At 44.8% G+C, this 20,067-nt stretch overlaps 1 protein-coding gene across 3 annotated transcripts in view; it reads left to right on the top strand.

Moving 5' to 3' along the window:
* Positions 1–20,067, top strand: part of MARK4 (microtubule affinity regulating kinase 4) — a 608,126-nt gene that overhangs the window by 487,182 nt on the left and 100,877 nt on the right. For 2 of the 3 annotated variants that reach the window (XM_086938381.1, XM_086938382.1), the window contains exon 16: positions 13,087–13,131. In XM_086938381.1, the coding sequence (XP_086794507.1) occupies positions 13,087–13,131 (45 nt within the window). Of the gene's footprint in view, positions 1–9,522; positions 9,603–13,086; positions 13,132–20,067 lie in introns of all 3 variants that reach the window. The other variant, XM_086938383.1, reaches the window with a different exon arrangement.

Genomic DNA, 20,067 nt, shown 5'->3' with positions numbered 1-20,067 from the left:
CCTTACCGGGCCTCTCCCCCTCACAATACCTCCTCGCCGTCCAATATTTCCCCCTATGCTTAGCTTCCCTGGCAGCCTCCTCCTCATTCTCGGAGAGCTTGGTGCGGAACTGGCTCATCAGATCGGGATCAGAGCCAGCCTGCATCCTGCGTTCCAAGGCACGTAAATCTCCCTCCAAGCCCTCGAGAGTTCGAACAATCATTTTAAGCATTCCACAACTTTTGGAGATCGTGACTCCCCGGATCGTAACCTTGAATGCCTCCCATATAACCTCGACACTGTCGACAGAGCCCTTGTTTCTAGGGAAGAACGCCTCCACCTCCTCGCCAAGCTCCGCCTTGAACACTGGGTCAAGCAAGGTAGTCGGAAAAAGGCGCCAAGGCGGGCGCGGCCTGTTGAGCCCGGGAACAGATAGGACAACCTTCACTGGGCAGTGATCAGAATACGTACGAGCAAGATGCACCGCCTCCCGCAGGCCAGCCACCAACCCCCTGGAGAGGAAAACATAGTCCAGCCTCGCCCATGAGCGCGCATGTGCAGTGTAATGAGTGCCTTCCCTAGTGGCAGGGTGAGAATACCTCCAGCTATCGATCAGCCCAGCCTCCTCCACAACCCCACACAAAACATCCCTAGCTTGCACATTGTACTGTGGACTTCTGTCCGACCTATCCACCTGAGCATGAAATGCAAAGTTGAAATCCCCCCCCCCACACAATGTGAGTAGCATCGACAGCAAGCACATGGCCCCACAATGGAAGGAAGAAGGACGGTGTATCAACATTGGGAGCATAGCAATTAACAAAAAGCACAGTGATCTGCCCAAGCCGCCCCCACAGTAGTACATAGCGTCCCTCAGGGTCTCCCATAGACCCTAGTTCCTGAAAGGCGAGCGATCTTTTAACAAGGATAACAGCCCGCGAGCATACGAGGAGTACGAAGCAAACACCCTGGTTGCAGCCCACCGCCCACCAAAGCTGGGGGAAGGTCCAGGTCGCAGATGAGTCTCCTGCAGGAGGGCCACATGAATAGCATGCCTGTCCAAATACTGTATCACATTTCGACATTTCCTGGCATCATTAAGACCCCGTACATTCCAGGACAAAATTGATATCTTATCTATAGTGTCAGTCGACATCAGCCATATTCAGGGCCCCTCAGGACCCAATGAGAAAGGGCAGCGTGCCCGACTCCTAGCGCCAGCCAGCAGCAGGCCACCAACCCAGGGCGCAGTCGCCCCATCACATACACTCCACACACACCCCGGCCATCTCCAAACCAACCAAACAGAACTCCAACAACCCCCCCCCCCAGCAGCACCATCCATGCAACAGGCACCCAGGAAACACATCGCGCAGCACGAAGCAAACACAGTCCACTCGGCCCTCAACTCGCACACGCATCCCCCACATAACGCACTCACTACCATGCGGCCACCGGAAATAGCGAGCACCATACAGACAGCAATAGCAACCAACGCAATGGCCCAGGAGACCAGGGCGAGCACGTGTCGTCCGCATCATCCCCACCCCCACCTGACGAAACCCCAACTATCAGGCCATGCAAACCCCCACCCCCCCCCCATTCCCCAACACACATCCAGTCAACCAACAAAGGACTAGAGTCCAAACCAAAGGTACTAGTGGGGTACACCCTCCGGGGAACCCTCTAGAGGTGCACGGCACCACTCCCACGCACCACGCCAGTGTCCGAGCCAACGAGTCCCATAAGGCCCCAGGCGCAGCGCGGGGGGGTGGGTGCCCAGAGCGCGAACAAAAAGAGCGCCAACCTGCGGTCCCATACCAACCCCAAGAACCGCCATACAGACAGACAGTTGCAAACAGTCACGGCAAAGCCCCTCGACACAAAAGCAGGTGGCAGCGAGGCCTCCGAAACAGTCAAGGAAGTTAGTGCACTAGCCACACGCCAACAATGTCTCAAGAAAAAAGCAAGGTCACCCCCATTCAGGCGACCTCCTCCTCCGCCACCGAATGATCGCCCTCAGGGTCTCGATCGCCTCCTCGATCCGCAGCCGCTCGATCACGCTTGAGGCGCTTCACAAAGTCCTCAGCATGCTGTGGGTTAGTGAAGAAGTGTTGCTTAGCCTGATGCGTCACTCTTAGCTTGGCAGGGTAAAGCAAAGCATAGTCTACTTGTAGTTCTCGAAGTTTCTTTTTCACCCCTAGGAACTTACGACGTTGGTCCTGCACCATCGGCGTGAAATCAGGGTACATGGTGAAGGACACCCCTTCAAAGGAGAGGGCCCGATTAGTACGGGCAGCCTGGAGGGCAGCGTCCCGATCGCGATAGTTTAGAAGACGAGCAATAATGGGGCGCGGTGCAGCCCCAGAGGCAGGCCGAGGCCCCAGTGATCGGTGCGCTCTCTCGACGATGAACTGGGACGAGAAGGCACCTGCACCAATGGCGCCCACCAGGAGTCTCTCCACATAAGTTTCCATCTTTCCCAAATTCGTTGACTCCGGCACACCTACTATACGAACGTTATTGCGCCTACTCCTCGCCTCCAACTCCTCATTCTTAGCGGCAATCACCCGCAATATATTATCCATCCTCGCCAACTGTGTGGTATGAGCGGCGGCCGTATCGTCGTGGTCCGAGATGCGCTGTTCCGCCGTTGTTAGGCGTTCCTCGTGCACGTCTAGCTTCTGGACCACCGCATCCATGCGCAACGACAGTTTGTCCACTTTGTCCACTATAGTGGCAAACCCTTGCCTCATCTCTTGCATCATCTGTTGGAAGTCCGGTGTTTGTGGCTGCGGCCCAGTATCAGCGACAGGTGGGGGGGGAGACCGCGAGGTCCCAGCGTCCTGTAGCAGCCGCGTTCCCCTCCTAGCTACCCCCGAGTCAAAGGATAATTTAGATTGTTTAGTGTCCGGCTTCCCCATGATAAAGCGCGATCAGCACGGCGGGGCACAGAAGTCAAGAAGGCCAGACTGCAGACCAGGCCAATCACTCGACCAGTCGCCAAGAAAATGGGGGCACGAGCAGGCATGGACGCCCGCCACTCCCAGAGAAGCAATGGCCATCCCCGCCCTCAGACCAAAGCGTTCGCTTCTCAGGCGCTCAAGCGATAATCCGCGGCGTCTCCGCAATCAGCAGTCCCAGGACAGGCAAAGGTAGAAGCCGATACCCAGTTCCATTACAGGGGAGCCCTCAGCAGCGTGCCCGTCCAGCTAGCAGGTCCGGAGAAGAGAAGAAGAGCAGGGCCTCCACCCCACGTGCGAAGCCGCGGGCTAGCGTAGAAAGTGACGCCGGGCCACGGAGCACCCGACATCCAGGGCGCAAGTCGGGGAAACTTGGAGCTCTCGTACCTTCGGCCAGCAACCTCCAAATGGAACAGGAGTTGGACCATGGGTGGCCAGTCGGTATTCCAGCAGATCTATAGGGTCAGATCAGGGCGCAGCGATGGTCAGCAGGATCTATAGGCGGATAATAGCTCCGGGCAGCAGGAGCCTCACAACAGTGCGGCCATTCTGCAGTGCGCCCTCTAGCGCCCCCCTTATTTACTACACTTGCAGCAATTATGACTAGCGTACCCATCCATCTGCATATATCTCGCTTCAATAGCTGCGTACCTTCAAAATAGACGTTATATGTGACAAGGGTTAACCCAAATAGAGTCGCTGGGACCTGGGTGGCTATCGTTATGAATAGAGGGGTCCCAGTGAGGGCAAACAAATTAGTTAGAAATACAATCAATTAAATCTCAAAACCAAAAATACCTCTATAATGTTTTATTCACATTATAGGAAAACGAGCAATATTGAGTATTCATAAAATATATACAATTGTGATGGTACAGGTGCCCCGGGGGGATGGAGGGGAGGTGATATAGTGAAGGTAAGGTGAGGAGGATTCTTTTGTGACAATAAAAACACGATATTTATCCAGTAATATTAGGATACAAATTATAAACAATATACAAAGCAAATGATTACTCATTGATAGAGTTTCAAGAAACATGCCCCAATGTCCATCATGAAAACGAATGGTGGGTTGAACGGGGCTGTCGGGGGAATGTGCGTCGACGTTTCGACCCTATTAAGCAGGATGAGTGAGATTCCTTGCAAGTGGGTCTTCTTCAGGACAGGCAATATGATCGGGGCAGCCAACCTATTATTAGAAGGGGAGGCGTAAGTTAATTATAAAGTGGACAAGTCTCACTCTAGTTTGAGTTGATAGGGTAAACAAGAAAAAAGGGGGGGGACGTACCTTAGTACATCGGTATGGGGATGAAGTTAATCCCAGTGAAGGTCGGTGACACAAGTTCATTTACCTTAAGAAGGAATCATATTAATAACCATTAGATTGGTGTAATGACGATCAAATCCAACAATTTATAAAGAGAAAATCAGGGACTTACTCATGAAGTAAAGTCCAGAGTTCCCGTATTGGATCCAGATGCTGGACGGGGGACCACTCGAACAATTTATCTAAAAGGGGGAACATCATTTAGATACAGGCCGTTAAGAGCAGAGGCTTGGTTGTAAAATTAGGTGAAGGCGGGACTTACCGAGTGGGATAAAAAGTCCGCTCGATTATTGAAGAAACGCTGAATAAATCAGGTGAAGTATCTGAGGGGTGAATAGACATACAAGGGCGTCATTAGTTTAATCCTTTATGTGACCGTGGATCTCATCTCAAAGGATTAAAGGACATTGGGTCGGCGCGCTTACCAGTCGGCAAGCAGCTCGGCGTCTTAATCAGGGATCCTCGAGGCGGCCGAGGAACTTCCTGGTATTCTAGAAGTCATGGCAACCAAGGTCACGTGTGGTAGACCTGGAAGACAGACTCAAGGCGTTGATCCGTTGCCTGGGTAACCGGATAGCTACCGTCAAAAGACGCGGAATTCTATGTTGTGACAAATTAGAGGCTTCTAATTAAGAAACTGGGATTGTTTATGCGGGGCCGCAACATTGTTGAAGATATTATTGTTAAAGTATGGCCCCAAAGAGAGTAATTAGGTCAAAATCCGTATTGATTACAAGGGCATATAAAACAGTAGCGATGTCTACCCGTTATGTTCGAGAATGAGCACTTGCGTCCCACCTGGAGAATAGTATTGGCGATACACTCATATGGTCAAGGCAACATATTTGAGTGAGTACCATTTAGCGGGCAGCAAGTCTGATGGTAAATCAACAGTCATGTGTTATGATGTTTTCATTGACACCATACTGCGTACCTATCACATGATGGTAAGGCAGTATGTGTCAATAATTGATAGAATGGCATATCATGACAAAAGATATATCAACAAACTTTTAAGTGCGACCCCAACTGGATCATTGGGGGACAGTCCATCTACCAACATCATACCGCGTACCTGTCACAGGACGGTATAGGCAGCTACATTCAGTGTGTATATTGAACTCGAATCTTAAGTTAGAAAGAGGGAACATAATACAATGGGTGTGTACATTACAGGGTCAATAAATAACCTCACCATTCATGATTATGCTACAAGGTCACTAAGTATAATACAGAAGTTAGTGATTCTAATCAGAGTAAGGTGGCAAGTTGTGAGAATGAGCTATCATGTTCGTTCAACCCTGATTGAATGGAGTCGAAATAAAACATCCACTTCAATTCCCTGATATTCAGTATGTTGGAAATGTTTCCCCCCCTGGGACCAAGATTGATTTTCTCAATCACGGCCCATTTGAGACTCTCAGGTGGGTGTTGAGCTGATCTAAAGTGTTCAACTAGAGGCGCTCCCAATACTTCACATCTAAATGCGGCTCATATGTTGTAGGACTCGCTGTTTGATTTTCTGTTGGGTTTGCCCAATATAGATAAAATTACAAGGGCAAACAATCGCATAGATCACATTAGATGTGTTGCAGCTGGTTAGAGTCTTCAATCGGATTTTATTCGAGTTGTGTTCAAATTCTTTTGTCTGTATGCAACTGTCGCAGGCTTTGCACTGACCGCATTTGAAGTGTCCAGTAGCTGGTTCCAGATTCCAAAGGGATCTGATGGTCGGCTCCTCCCTCGTTGTCAGGAGCGAACGTACCACATAGTCCTTCACACTTTTAGATTTCTTGAAGGCATGTAGTGGTGTACCAGGATGGTTGATGTCATCCGCAACCAATTGCCAGTGATGGTTGACAATCTTTTTGATTAGATTGCTCTTGGTTGAGAAGGTCGTCACACATACAATACGGTCTTCCTGTGTGTTGGTGGGGTCTTTTGTCTTTAAGAGTTCCTCACGTGGGTAGAACCATGCTCTTTTCCGTGCTTTGGTCACGAGTCTTTTAGGGTAGCCACGGGCTTTTAAACGGTCAGCGAGATCTTCAGACTGTTGGAAGTAGTGTTCCTTGGTGGAGCAATTTCTACGGACACGTAAAAACTGGCCAAATGGGAGATTGTCTCGTAAAGCCCGAGGATGGTGACTGTTGTACTGCAGAAGGGAGTTCCTCTCAGATGGTTTTCTGTACAATGTAGTCAAAAGTTGCCCCTGGTGTTGATAGATAGTAATGTCCAAGAAATTTATACTCTGGTTATCAGATTCGATGGTGAATTGTAGATGCTGTGATTGTTGATTCAGCCAGTGATGAAATTCATTAAGTGTGGCAGAGTCACCTTTCCAGATTATTAAAATATCGTCTATATAGCGAACCCAAATGTGGAGATGGTGGTTGAAAGGATTGTTAGTGTTCAGTATGTTATTATCCTCGAAGGCTGCCATATATAGACCTTGGTTGCCATGACTTCTAGAATACCAGGAAGTTCCTCGGCCGCCTCGAGGATCCCTGATTAAGACGCCGAGCTGCTTGCCGACTGGTAAGCGCGCCGACCCAATGTCCTTTAATCCTTTGAGATGAGATCCACGGTCACATAAAGGATTAAACTAATGACGCCCTTGTATGTCTATTCACCCCTCAGATACTTCACCTGATTTATTCAGCGTTTCTTCAATAATCGAGCGGACTTTTTATCCCACTCGGTAAGTCCCGCCTTCACCTAATTTTACAACCAAGCCCCTGCTCTTAACGGCCTGTATCTAAATGATGTTCCCCCTTTTAGATAAATTGTTCGAGTGGTCCCCCGTCCAGCATCTGGATCCAATACGGGAACTCTGGACTTTACTTCATGAGTAAGTCCCTGATTTTCTCTTTATAAATTGTTGGATTTGATCGTCATTACACCAATCTAATGGTTATTAATATGATTCCTTCTTAAGGTAAATGAACTTGTGTCACCGACCTTCACTGGGATTAACTTCATCCCCATACCGATGTACTAAGGTACGTCCCCCCCCTTTTTTCTTGTTTACCCTATCAACTCAAACTAGAGTGAGACTTGTCCACTTTATAATTAACTTACGCCTCCCCTTCTAATAATAGGTTGGCTGCCCCGATCATATTGCCTGTCCTGAAGAAGACCCACTTGCAAGGAATCTCACTCATCCTGCTTAATAGGGTCGAAACGTCGACGCACATTCCCCCGACAGCCCCGTTCAACCCACCATTCGTTTTCATGATGGACATTGGGGCATGTTTCTTGAAACTCTATCAATGAGTAATCATTTGCTTTGTATATTGTTTATAATTTGTATCCTAATATTACTGGATAAATATCGTGTTTTTATTGTCACAAAAGAATCCTCCTCACCTTACCTTCACTATATCACCTCCCCTCCATCCCCCCGGGGCACCTGTACCATCACAATTGTATATATTTTATGAATACTCAATATTGCTCGTTTTCCTATAATGTGAATAAAACATTATAGAGGTATTTTTGGTTTTGAGATTTAATTGATTGTATTTCTAACTAATTTGTTCGCCCTCACTGGGACCCTTCAAAATAGACAGCATTTGTCTCGGTTTAGAGTACCAGTTATAGAAGCATTTATGGAAGGATTAATAAGGGTTGTACCACCAAGACTTCCACCTGCCCCAGTGTGGAATCCTAACATAGTCCTTACACGATTAATGGGTCCACCTTTTGAACCAATGCATAAATGTGAACTGCAATTTCTGTAATTGAAAGTCGCTTTCCTCATTGCAATTATCACACTGAGGAGAGTGGGTGTGCTACAGGCACTAACCATAGAAGAACCTTTTTTCCAGCTCCACAAAGACTAAGTGGTTCTTCGTACTAACCATAAATTTCGACCTAAAGTATTATCTACCTTTCACATCAATCAATCGGTTGAGATACCTGTGTTTTTTCCTCACCCAGACTCAGTGGCAGAACAAGCTCTACACACCTTAGATGTTATAAGAGCTTTGCTACATTACATAGAAAGAACTAAACCATTTTGCAAAACAAAACAACTCTTTGTTGCTTTTTCTCCACCATACAAAGGCATTCCTATATCTAAATCAGGTATTGCTAGATGGATTGTCAAATGTATTCAGACATCTTATGCAAAAGCAAAAATAACTTTACCAATACCCCCTAGAGCGCATTCAACTCTCAAAATAGGAGCCACTATGGCTTTCTTAGCAAACATTCCTATATCTGACATCTGTAAGGCCGTAACATGGTCTACACCGCACACATTCACCAAGCACTATTGTGTAGCTGTGTTAGCAAGGCAACAAGCTAATGTAGGCCAGGCAGTACTTGGAACACTCTTTCAGGCAACTGCAACAGCTACAGGTTAGCCACCACTTTGGGAGAATACTGCTGTATAGTCTATGCAAAGCATGTGATCTACAGCTCACATGCCTCAAACGGAAAATGTTACTTACCCAGTAAGCATCTCTTCTTGGCTTGTAGAGCTGTAGATTCACATGCGCCCACCCGCCTCCCCGGGTACCTTTACCTGTTGCAGTTACTTACTCATATACATATGCATGGACATCTTTATTCTACACTTACTGACTCCATTCTCACCCTCTGCGGGAAAACAATCCAGAAATGGAGTTGATGCCATGCGCATTATCACCGAAAGGAGGAGTCACCTTGTGACTGGAAAGACTTCTTGGAAGAAAAACAACTTGTAAACATCCAGATCCAACACTAGATTGCAGGAGTATGCAAAGCATGTGAATCTACAGCTCTACATGCCAAGAACAAATGCTTACTGGGTAAGTAACATTTTCCTTTGAGTAGTAACTGTGGTTCTGAGAGTTGATTACCACCATCTCATCCATGACCAAATTACTGAATAAGGACTACAATCGTTTTTCAAATCCGCTGAAGTATCTGAGTCTGAGAAACAGCAGTCGCCTGCGATGTGGGTCCAGAATCTGGAAATCATGAGTCCAATCCCAATGATTTAGTTATTACATAGGAACCTTTTCCATATATTATACTAAGTTTTTTCACCACTACCCTGAATCGCTATTTTTAATAAAAACTATTTTGTTTTTTTCTCCCATTACAAGTTCTCTAACACCTCTGCACCACTTGTTACTTAAAGGTACACTTTACCAGCTGCCCTTCCTCTTTAAAGTTTGCATATGTTTCTGCTAATCTCTCCTGTTTTCTTCCTCCCCCTTTTCTTTTTTTCTGCCCTGTCTCACTCTTGCTTTTCTCTATTTTCAGGGTCACTCTTGACCCCTCTAAGAGGCAGAGCTCTAACAGGTGTGTCTCAGGCGCTACTTTACCACAAGGATCTAAGATCAGTAAGTCTCGGCTGCTTTTCTGGAGTGCTGCTTCTCACCCTTGTCCTCTCTCTGTTTTTCTGTCAATCTCCCTTGGGTACCACTCGCAGCCCTTTTTTTATCCTTCATCATGTTCGCCACCTACATCTAAACACCCCTCTCATTTACATCATCGCATTGATTTCTACTTTTCTCTCTTACTCTTATGTACTTTATCTTGCTCTCTCACCTTGTCAGCTTTCCAGTGGGTTAATCACTCTCTAACTCACTTCCTTCCGAACTGTCCTGCCTCATATCTCTCTCTCTCAATATTTATTTGCCTAATCTAGTTTCTACTTTTCATATTTTCACTTAGCTTCTTAATTACTTTTGTATTTGGTTTCTATTTCCGTTAGCGTGTTTTGCGTGCTTAACTGTTTTTCCCTCCCTGATTTTTTTTAATGTCCATCCTATTCCTTTTCCCTTTTTTCTTTGTAGTTACATTTCCTCTGTTTTTACGACTTTCTTTAGTTCGTTCTTTCTTCTGGGTTTGTCTTTTACGTTCTGTTTTTTTTCTTTTTTTAGATCTCACGTGACATTACAGCTGTCTGCATGATATATTGTTGCCAGTTCATTAAATATACGTTTATTGGGCTTTGGCTCCATCCATTGGATTATTACTGTTTTACTTTATGCTGTGGCTAATTTGGTCTCTCATTTCATTAGAGGGCATGGGAGACTATTTTGCATCTGAAAGTAGACACGAATAGTCATACTGTTTGCCAATTCAATTCTTTATCTCCTGTATACATTCTACACAGAGTCCAATTCAGTTATTTATCTCCTATATACATTCTACCCAGAGTCCATTCCTTTCTTATTAATTTTTTTCTCATCATTGGCAAAAATAATAAAGCATGATTTAATATGATAAACAACATTTGTGATTGCATGGGTTTGTGAATGGCTGGATTTACCGGGAATGGCACATTTATTGACTGTGCAATGATTGCCATCTGTATATTTTGTTTATCTTTTTTTCTGTTTTAACTTATTCATATAGTGCTTTTCTTTTGCTCGTTATTTTCATTTCTTTCTGTTTTTCTTACTCTTAATTTCACTTTTTGTTTTGCTCCGACTTTCTCTGAAGAATTGGGGAGGTGACTTGCAAAGTCTTTTGGCAAATAGGAGGAAATGAAAGTGCTTACCAGAAAGTGAGACTAATCTGGTATATTCATAGACCTGGGGTTAGTTCTGAACGTAAAAATACCATTACAAATGGCTTTCATATTAATATGATACGGAATAATGTCATAATGCTTCACACCAAGATGTTTGTACCGCACTAGGGATTGACAATTAATGCAGGTTAACAATACAATTCGGTGATTGCTGCACAGAAGTATTATTTTGACTACTGCTTCAATACTTTGACATTTCAACTTGTGCCACAATTTACCCTAACGATACAAAAGGGGATGATGGACGGAGCGTTTGAGCGCATCAAACACTCACCCCCAGTCAACTGATCTGGGTTTAATCCATCACCATTCTTTAGCTCACTCTGCCACCCCAGTTCAGACATGGCCATATGCAAATCAGTCTGACCCTGTGCCTCATGGGAATAGTCCAGCCCTAACTGCCAAGCCATGTCTTCCCTGGACCGGAAACAAGCATCCTGTGACCGGTTTCTATATTGACTACTGCTTCAATACTTTGACATTTCAACTTGTGCCACAAATTACCCTAACATCATTCTTTACCCGGGCTAAAAAGAAATTGAAAGATAAAATGTAAGTGTGCGAGTTGGGTAGCGGTTTGGACCCTGTTGTAGTTTGGATCCTGTTGTAGTTTGTTAATTACACTAAAGTTGGTGCTTGCACTGTAAGGTTCTAACTTCGGCTTGCACCACAGGGTCCAAATGACACGGAAACAGGAATACTAGCAAAGTGGAATGTTTTGTCTGAAGACTTGGTCTTCATTTAATCATTATGGATTTTATCATTCAAATCTTAATAATTGTGGAAAGAAGAAAGTCGGCTTAATACAGAGATTTCACTTGTAGGGATGATTCTGAGGATTAGCACAGAGGTAGAAAGTTTTCTGATGCTAAACCAGGATGGCTTATGGGACTGGACCTGGAACAAAAAGCCTGGTCCTTCTAGAAGGGGCCGCTTTAAGAAACTGCCATTCGAAAACTGTTTTTTTCAGTACAGTAGCAAATACACAATGCACTCTAATGCAAGTAAGGTAAATACCCTTCATTGCTACTAGATGGGTATCCAAAAAAGGCATAATGTAGGTTTCAGTGTGTCCCCCACTCCTGTGGGCGCCAGTGCAACTGCATGCGCGTGTCAATTCTTAGTTATGCCTCTGAAACCTTCTCCAGCTAAGATTTGATGCACTATTTTAATTGGCACTGTGTTTCACAGCATTCAGCGTCTATTGCTGACTGCTTTTCTACGTGATAAAGAGCATCCCACTTACAGGATTTGCAAGCTCTGTAATGGACCTAGTGTCACAGACTTTGATACACAGTAGTCGATTCGATCAGTGTAGCAACTCATAAAGGGATACAACGCCTATTACAGCTAGGATAAGATTAATGTTTGGTTGAGACTAGGCATGCGGAGGGTATCCCATTTAGATCTAAATACAGGGCTGGACTGGCATATAAGTTAAAATGTGTCATTTGTTAGTGTAGCTGGCTTGAAAGTGTGATAGGTCTGTGGAACCTAATGCCAATAGGAAAAAATGCCACAACGTTTTCAAATAGTCTTCATTATTCATGTCAATAAGCATGATGGACGTAACATGGTTGTATTAGTGCAACCTAGTAAATAAGTCCCAGTTTCTCCAATGTCCCATAGCATTGATTTTGACCTTGGTACCGCTTGGGCCTCAGATTAACACAATAGCAGACTCCTAAACTTCTCTCTCTTGAAAGATGTTGTCACTTACAACCGGAATAGGGGTTGGAGAGGGTTGTGCCCCGCCACACTCAAACCCCAGTTTTCGATTTTTTATTTTTCCATATCTGACCATTGAATCAGTGGGGTGCCTGTCAGTATGTGGCTAGGTTGTATGTTACCAACTTCTCCCATCCTCTTAACACCACATCACTGTCAAAATTGGGCAAACTGCGTTGATCCGTTGAAATCCCAGTAAATGCTCCTGTGCCTCCCTGTGGTATGTCAGACTTGGGATAAATCATTTCAGGTGTGCCAGGGATATACAGGCTCGTCACTCAGGATTCAATAGTATGCATTGTTCCTACCTTTCCACACTATGGCTTCTACAAATAGACATTACATTTGGAGGAGAAAGCACATCTTAGGCTGTATCAACAATTCATTCTAATTTTCATTGTCCGCCCTGTGCTTTGCTTTATCATTTCTCTAAAGTTTACAATTTAATTTCGTTAGAGACACATTGCATTCCCTTATGAGATAAAACACTCATAGAGAGGTGTGTGTGTACAGAGGTTTTGCAGGATTTATAATCTTTTACTTCCTTTCTTTTCAAGGGTCACAGACCAACCTGAGAGAATCGGGGGACCTCCGATCACAAGGTAAGTCATGTTGAGAGACTGCTGTAATTTTTAAGACGACAATGAACTATAATTTTATTTTGTATTGATGATTTGATAATGTTAAGTGAATGCACAACCCTAATCTATGAGACTGGTGAAGAAAGTTATGAACTTTTGATAATCAAAGCCGGACTATTCTTACTTCAGGATATAATAGAAGGTCTTAGGAGTCCAGCCATACCGTAGCCAACTCTGATGAAGTGGTAGACTCTAGAGCGACACCATCCTCAACCATCGTCAGTCATTGAAGGAGCCTCCCCATTCCATGAGAAGACTCCTAAAGCAAAGCCATTCTTTGTCCCACTCACAACAAGACAGTTCATCTTTCATTCCGGTACTGTGCTGGACAGGTGCTCAATACCTGTACTCTGAGGTTCAAAAACTTTTCAGATTTTTGGGATAGCCAACAAAATAGGAAATAGCCACATTTGAATAGCTTTATATAAGTTTTATATATGGTCTTTGTAATATTTTTGGGATCTCTGCACAACTGAGTTGGACCCCCTTGAATTCGCATGAGCAACTTCCTAAAGAGCAGGAGGAATTATTACTGTGGCAAAATGAAAATTTCACCACAGCAGTCCCTAAGTGCAGATGGGTGAGTAGTATTTTTGGAACATGTTTACTCAGACCTCTCTATTCAACTCCTTTTTTGTTATGTTTTTTCAGCAATTTTAAGCTGAGATTAGTGGTGTGTATTCTCAGTGATGGGAAAGATGAGGAATTTAATAAATAGGTGGTTGTAAAATGTGCCAATCCTCCCCAAATTTTTATGTCACTGCGAACATAGAGTTTGAAAAATAATATCCTTACTTTGGGGAATACTGGTCCCGTACCATGTGCAATTCAGGAATTTGGGGCCGGTGTTGTGCAAATATCTCCCTTTATCGTGCAGTTCACTGGGGATTTAAAGAATTTCTCGACAATAAAACTTTGCAATTTTCTTCATGTCAAAGTTTTTTACTTTTTGCAATACCTCCATTTCGCTTAAAAAAAATGTGCCAACGTTCTACATCTTCTTTCTTATATTCAAGCGATATATTTTACTGTCTGGATATTTGTGCAAGTGATGTTCTAAAAAGTAATGATTTTTTTGTTGAACTACTGTTTGTTTTTTCTGTGATGGGATGGTCATCTATCCCCTAGGAAATTCCTGTTGAGTAATGTGGGAAGTGAAGGGGATCTAGCTGGGTCTCGGATGTGGCATTTATTATAGGATCTGGTCTAGGATCCATCCTGGCTCCAGTGAGATGTGCTGACTGTGTCCCGGTGTAAATTGCAGACACTGGGGCACATTCAGCAGTGCCCACAATTTGCGAGCTTTTCTTTTAAAGCAGCAACCTTCAAGAGTTAGGAAGATGGCTCTTATTTCCACAAGCCAAATGCCTCACTGAGAGGCCATTGCACTCCACTGAGTTTCATCCTGGCTGGGAGTTGACTGCAGCCTCACATCTTGATACCAGGTGCATCGAAGACACAAAGACAGCTTGTCACTATCACTTTACAAGTGCTTAAGGGATAAACTATGGTTCGGGGGAAGACCTTTGACTTTCCCAAGCTCTGTATGAGATGTACATTCACCGTGAGAATGCCAGATGTCTGTCCAGATGAGTAATTACACTAATAACCATTTTTATAGCACTAACAAATAGGATATTTCTAAACTCATGCCTTGTAGTTTTCATGCAGCTGGTAAATCCTGGTGTATAACCCACAAAGCTATGTTACAGGGATGAGGGCGTCATCTGCAGGTAACATAAGGCTATCTGAAACAAAACCAGTAACTCGTTAGGCTGCCTTCGAACAAATGCAAATATGTGGCTTGCTTGTTACACGCTGTGCTTGCATCAAGGAAAGTAACTTTTTATGCTATTTTATGAGTCAACTAGACTTGACACTGATCTCTCCAGCAAGTTCATTAACCACCAGTTTGTTTTACCTCAACCCCATGAAATATTTTAAAATTCAGTCTGACCAATTACGTAAGCCAGAGCACATTTACTTTCACATTTGTCCTTGTTGCCAATGTACACATACATTCATTGCTATATTCCAGTGCTCATTGCTTTCTCTCTCATCCTCCGGCCCCGTTCTTCTCCCATCCTCCGGCCCCGTTCTTCTCCCATCCTTTGGCCCCGTTCTTCTCCCATCCTTTGATGCCAAATTTTATGGGATTCCAGAATATTTTTTCCATTCCCAACACTGCACCTTCTCCAGAAAGTAACTATAATTTTATTCTAACTTGTACATGAAACATTCTGTGCTACAGACTAGTTATGGCCCTGTACATATCTAAAGGTAATACATGCACAAGTGGGCTTCATAAATGAAAGTGCTTTGCCTCTTTCTTCTCTACCACATTGTTCACAGATATAGTAACACCTGGTTTTGATTTGACCGGTGCTGTCAAGCCTCTTCTTTTGCAGGTTGCACACACCATTACGTTTTTTAGTCTGAAAAGTGCAGTTACTTTTTTCCATGTATTCTTGCATCTGTTGGTGCAGACCTAACTAGAAAGCATCCATGCACTGTAATTCAGTTGCTACAAACCAAGATCAATAAAGGTTTGTAATTACATTTTATAGTGCTTCATTCCCCTTGTGAGATACCAAAGCGCATTATTGGGAAGATAGCATGCTATACTGTAAGGGAGTGCTTTGTTGGAATTTTGAAGAGTGTTATAGTTGCAGTGAGATCTATGTGCATAGAGTTTTGGTGTTGTGCATGTGTCACTAGAGCATTGCTCTTATCCTGTCTGTGGTCATGGTACTTAACAATGTGATGTATGAAATACAAGTGATAGATAGAAAGCTTGCAGTTTACATTAGTCGGTTTCTATGAGTTTCTTTGAGTTACTCTTTAGATCCCATATATAAATTGGTTTTATGGGTGCCTTCCACCTCAACCAAGCCACCTTTAGATAGCCAGTTTGTATATAATTTTGGGGAGACACGTTATAAGCTGATAAACAAAAATCCAAGCCTAGCAAGATACGAGACGCTCTTTTGACATCCGGTCCATAACAGAGGCTCAAGATGGTTCTATTTAGTGGATATGCTGTTCTTTGAAGATAAATGTTTTCAGCTACTTGTTAAAGTCCGGATGTGACAGAGTGAGTTAGCCCTGTGAGAGCATGTTATTCCAGATCCTATGTGGGTAGCTAATGGATTGCTTTCTGTGCTTTTTTTCCTTTGCACCTCTTTGTTTCCAGGCTATCAAAGGCGTATGTATTACAGTGACCTGTAGATATGTTTATATTTGTCACACAGGAAGGCGTATTAAAGGACACTGCCTTATCAATGAAGTAGCATGTTGTTGTGGTGACGCATGCTGGGGCAGGGGGGCAAAGGACATTTTTTCATGGTCAGGAGTGAAGTCATCTATTTTTTACAACCTCTTTATGATCTGGAGATGCTTTAAGTTTATGTAAGTGCCAGAATGCTGAGGGTGTTGCAGTGTGAGTTTGTGAGAGGACTAGGGAAAGATAGCTTGTAGTGAATGTGTGTTCATTTGACTTGTTAGGAATAGCTGTTGCTGTGTTGTTTAGGTATTCTTAGCTACATGTGTTGTGAAGGAGGGATTGCTGTAAATTAATAAGCGGAGTAATTTTGCGCTACAAAAGAACTGGTTTGCAGAAATCCAGTTTCTTTTGGAGAGAAAATGTTGGCTTTCACAATTGTATTTCTTTTGGTAATAAAGGTGAACTCCATCTCGTCATCTTTGCGTTTCAGATTTACGCTCAACATCCAGGCTCGGTGAAGTCTTGGCAGTGTTTTGAAATGGTTGATGTTGCTGCTTGTTGAATTTCTCATGTTTGATTGGATGTTGTCAGTGTTTGATATTATGACAGATGTGTAGTCCTCTCAGTGGTTCAAAGGAAAGGTTGAACGTAGCTGGAGAATGGATGGGTTAGTGTAGTATTTTTAAACATTGTCCCAGTAATGTGGAGATGTTCATTTGTACTAGTTAATATCTTCAATTAAAAGAGGATTTGAATAATTGCAACATGTTGCTGGGAAAACTTAATAAAGAATAAAGTCAAGACTCCTTTTTGGCAAGGCAAACTCAGCTTTATACTGTCACGACAGGGAGAGTAGCTGTCTTCACTCAGGCAAACACCTGGTCTCAGTATGCTGCTTCACCGGCAGCCACTTTTATACTTAGTTAAACAATGCTTGTTACAAAAGATAAAACATTAAGTTACTTAAAAGTCACATATTGGTTACAGAACCTTTAGCCTATTTCTGACAAACTCTTCATTGTAATTCCAACAATGCTTAACAAACAAACTATTCTCTACTCGTGAATGCATGCGTATTTGCATGTGTGCTGTATCATATGGCTGAGATACCCGCCACCCCCTCTCGACACAATCCCCAAAGATGGGAAACCGGAAACGGTTCTGAACTTTTGGAAGGCGGGAGGGAGTGACCCTCCCGGCCGTATTTATTAAAATATGAAACAAAATCAAAACATTAAAATAACAGTTTCATATTATGTACAATTTCATTTCCACATCACGATGTTTAACTAACCTTAACATATTTCTAATACAAAGGTTCTCCTAGCCGAACTAACATCCTACAAAACATTTGACTTGAAATTGTACATCCTAACTTTTAAGGGCCAACGGCAAGGTCGTAACCGGTGTCAGATCCCTAAACCAGAAATACCTCCCCCACTTGTGAGGGGCGACCGCACAGAGGCGTACCTCAAGTGCATCTACCAATTTCCCTTGACTTGACGGGGGCCCCAAATGAACTCGACGCCATTTAAAGGTCGTCCGAGGACTCGTGTGAGGTGTCTAGAAGGTAGCGTAAACCCCCTCCCCACCCCACACAACTTACCACATCTGCCGTCGCAGGTGTCCTGGCCCCGGGAAATTCCCCAGGAGGGGCCCGTAGCCCCTCCTATCCAGGAAGGGGCCTTGACCGCCTTTCCTTTCCTTCCGGCGGCCCATCCTTAGAAGGGACCGCCTCCCCGTTGAGGGGCCAATGGCCACCTCCCCGAGCGCTCCCATCCGTAATGGATGACGCCCCCCCATAGGGATCTTCCAATTACTGCTCACCGATCATGACCTTACCGCCCGACCAAAATAAATACGACGATTTAACTAAAACTACTAATTACAAAACAACCATAACTATTTCACGTATGATTACCGATCAACACTAGTGTAAAATCACTTTATTGGAAAAAACATACTGTAAATGACCATTCTTTATTGCATACTCAAAATAACATGACAATCATCACAACCTGTAAGAAATAGAGTTACCACATCAAACTTTATTTAAAACAACTGGCTGTCCTCTGGGGCTGGTGGGTGGGTCAAAATTGGCTCTTCGTTCCGTCTCGAGCTCACGTGCAGCGGGGAGGTGCAGCTTCAGAGCACAGGAACAAGAGGATGCTTTCTTGGCTTGTTGCTCCTTTTATCCGTCTTCGGGCGGGCGTAAACCCGCCTCCGCCTGCCTCCCTGGGCGTGGCCGGCCGCGTCAGTGTCTAGGACAACCCACTCCAGGGCGGGAAAAAGGCGCGCCCCGGCTACGCCGCTTCGGGCATACCAGCCGAGACTCGCCTCCCGCCCAAGATGGCCTCCCGGGGGGATCGAGGTACTCCACCATACGTTCGGGGGGACCGAATGGTCGCCCCTTTCCATATGGCTGAGATACCCGCCACCCCCTCTCGACACAATCCCCAAGGATGGGAAACCGGAAACGGTTCTGAACTTTTGGAAGGCGGGAGGGAGTGACCCTCCCGGCCGTATTTATTAAAATATGAAACAAAATCAAAACATTAAAATAACAGTTTCATATTATGTACAATTTCATTTCCACATCACGATGTTTGGCTAACCTTAACATATTTCTAATACAAAGGTTCTCCTAGCCGAACTAACATCCTACAAAACATTTGACTTGAAATTGTACATCCTAACTTTTAAGGGCCAACGGCAAGGTCGTAACCGGTGTCAGATCCCTAAACCAGAAATACCTCCCCCACTTGTGAGGGGCGACCGCACAGAGGCGTACCTCAAGTGCATCTACCAATTTCCCTTGACTTGACGGGGGCCCCAATGAACTCGACGCCATTTAAAGGTCGTCCGAGGACTCGTGTGAGGTGTCTAGAAGGTAGCGTAAACCCCCTCCCCACCCCACACAACTTACCACATCTGCCGTCGCAGGTGTCCTGGCCCCGGGAAATTCCCCAGGAGGGGCCCGTAGCCCCTCCTATCCAGGAAGGGGCCTTGACCGCCTTTCCTTTCCTTCCGGCGGCCCATCCTTAGAAGGGACCGCCTCCCCGTTGAGGGGCCAATGGCCACCTCCCCCGAGCGCTCCCATCCGTAATGGGTGACGCCCCCCCATAGGGATCTTTCAATTACTGCTCACCGATCATGACCTTACCGCCACAGGCCGGATAGTTGACCGGCTATCCGGACCCCCCACAACAACTCCTGCCTAAAGGTCATGTTTTAAACTCTTTAGCCAAGCTATGAGGTCTCCTATGAGTAACTCATTCCCCACCCGGGACAAATGGACCCCATCACCCAGGTACATACTGTCCCCCTTAATACAACCATGTGGAATAGAATGCAGTGTACTTGAACGAAACAATCTACCCAATTTGTTATTTACTTTCTTCACTGAGTGATTCAGAGCAGAAACCGAATTCGCCCCCCGCCACACTTTCCGTGGAATCATATGGGACCATGCAATTGTGCACCCTGGAACTCTTCTCGCCAACCAACTTACAGTGGAGAGCATTGCCTCGAGAAGAAGTAGTCTACCAGTGGCCACCAAATCGTTGCCCCCAAGATGGACTATGATTATAGACGGCGGTGACCTTGTCCGCCCTAACAAACCCTCGAAAAAGGATTGAAACTGGTCAATACAGAGTCCGCCCCTTCCGTAGAAG

The sequence above is a fragment of the Lissotriton vulgaris genome, chromosome 9 (genome assembly GCF_964263255.1).
Source record: "Lissotriton vulgaris chromosome 9, aLisVul1.2, whole genome shotgun sequence".
Classification (NCBI taxonomy): domain Eukaryota; kingdom Metazoa; phylum Chordata; class Amphibia; order Caudata; family Salamandridae; genus Lissotriton; species Lissotriton vulgaris.
The sequence above is the reverse complement of the archived record's forward strand: the minus strand, read 5'-3'. Positions and strand labels throughout refer to the sequence as shown.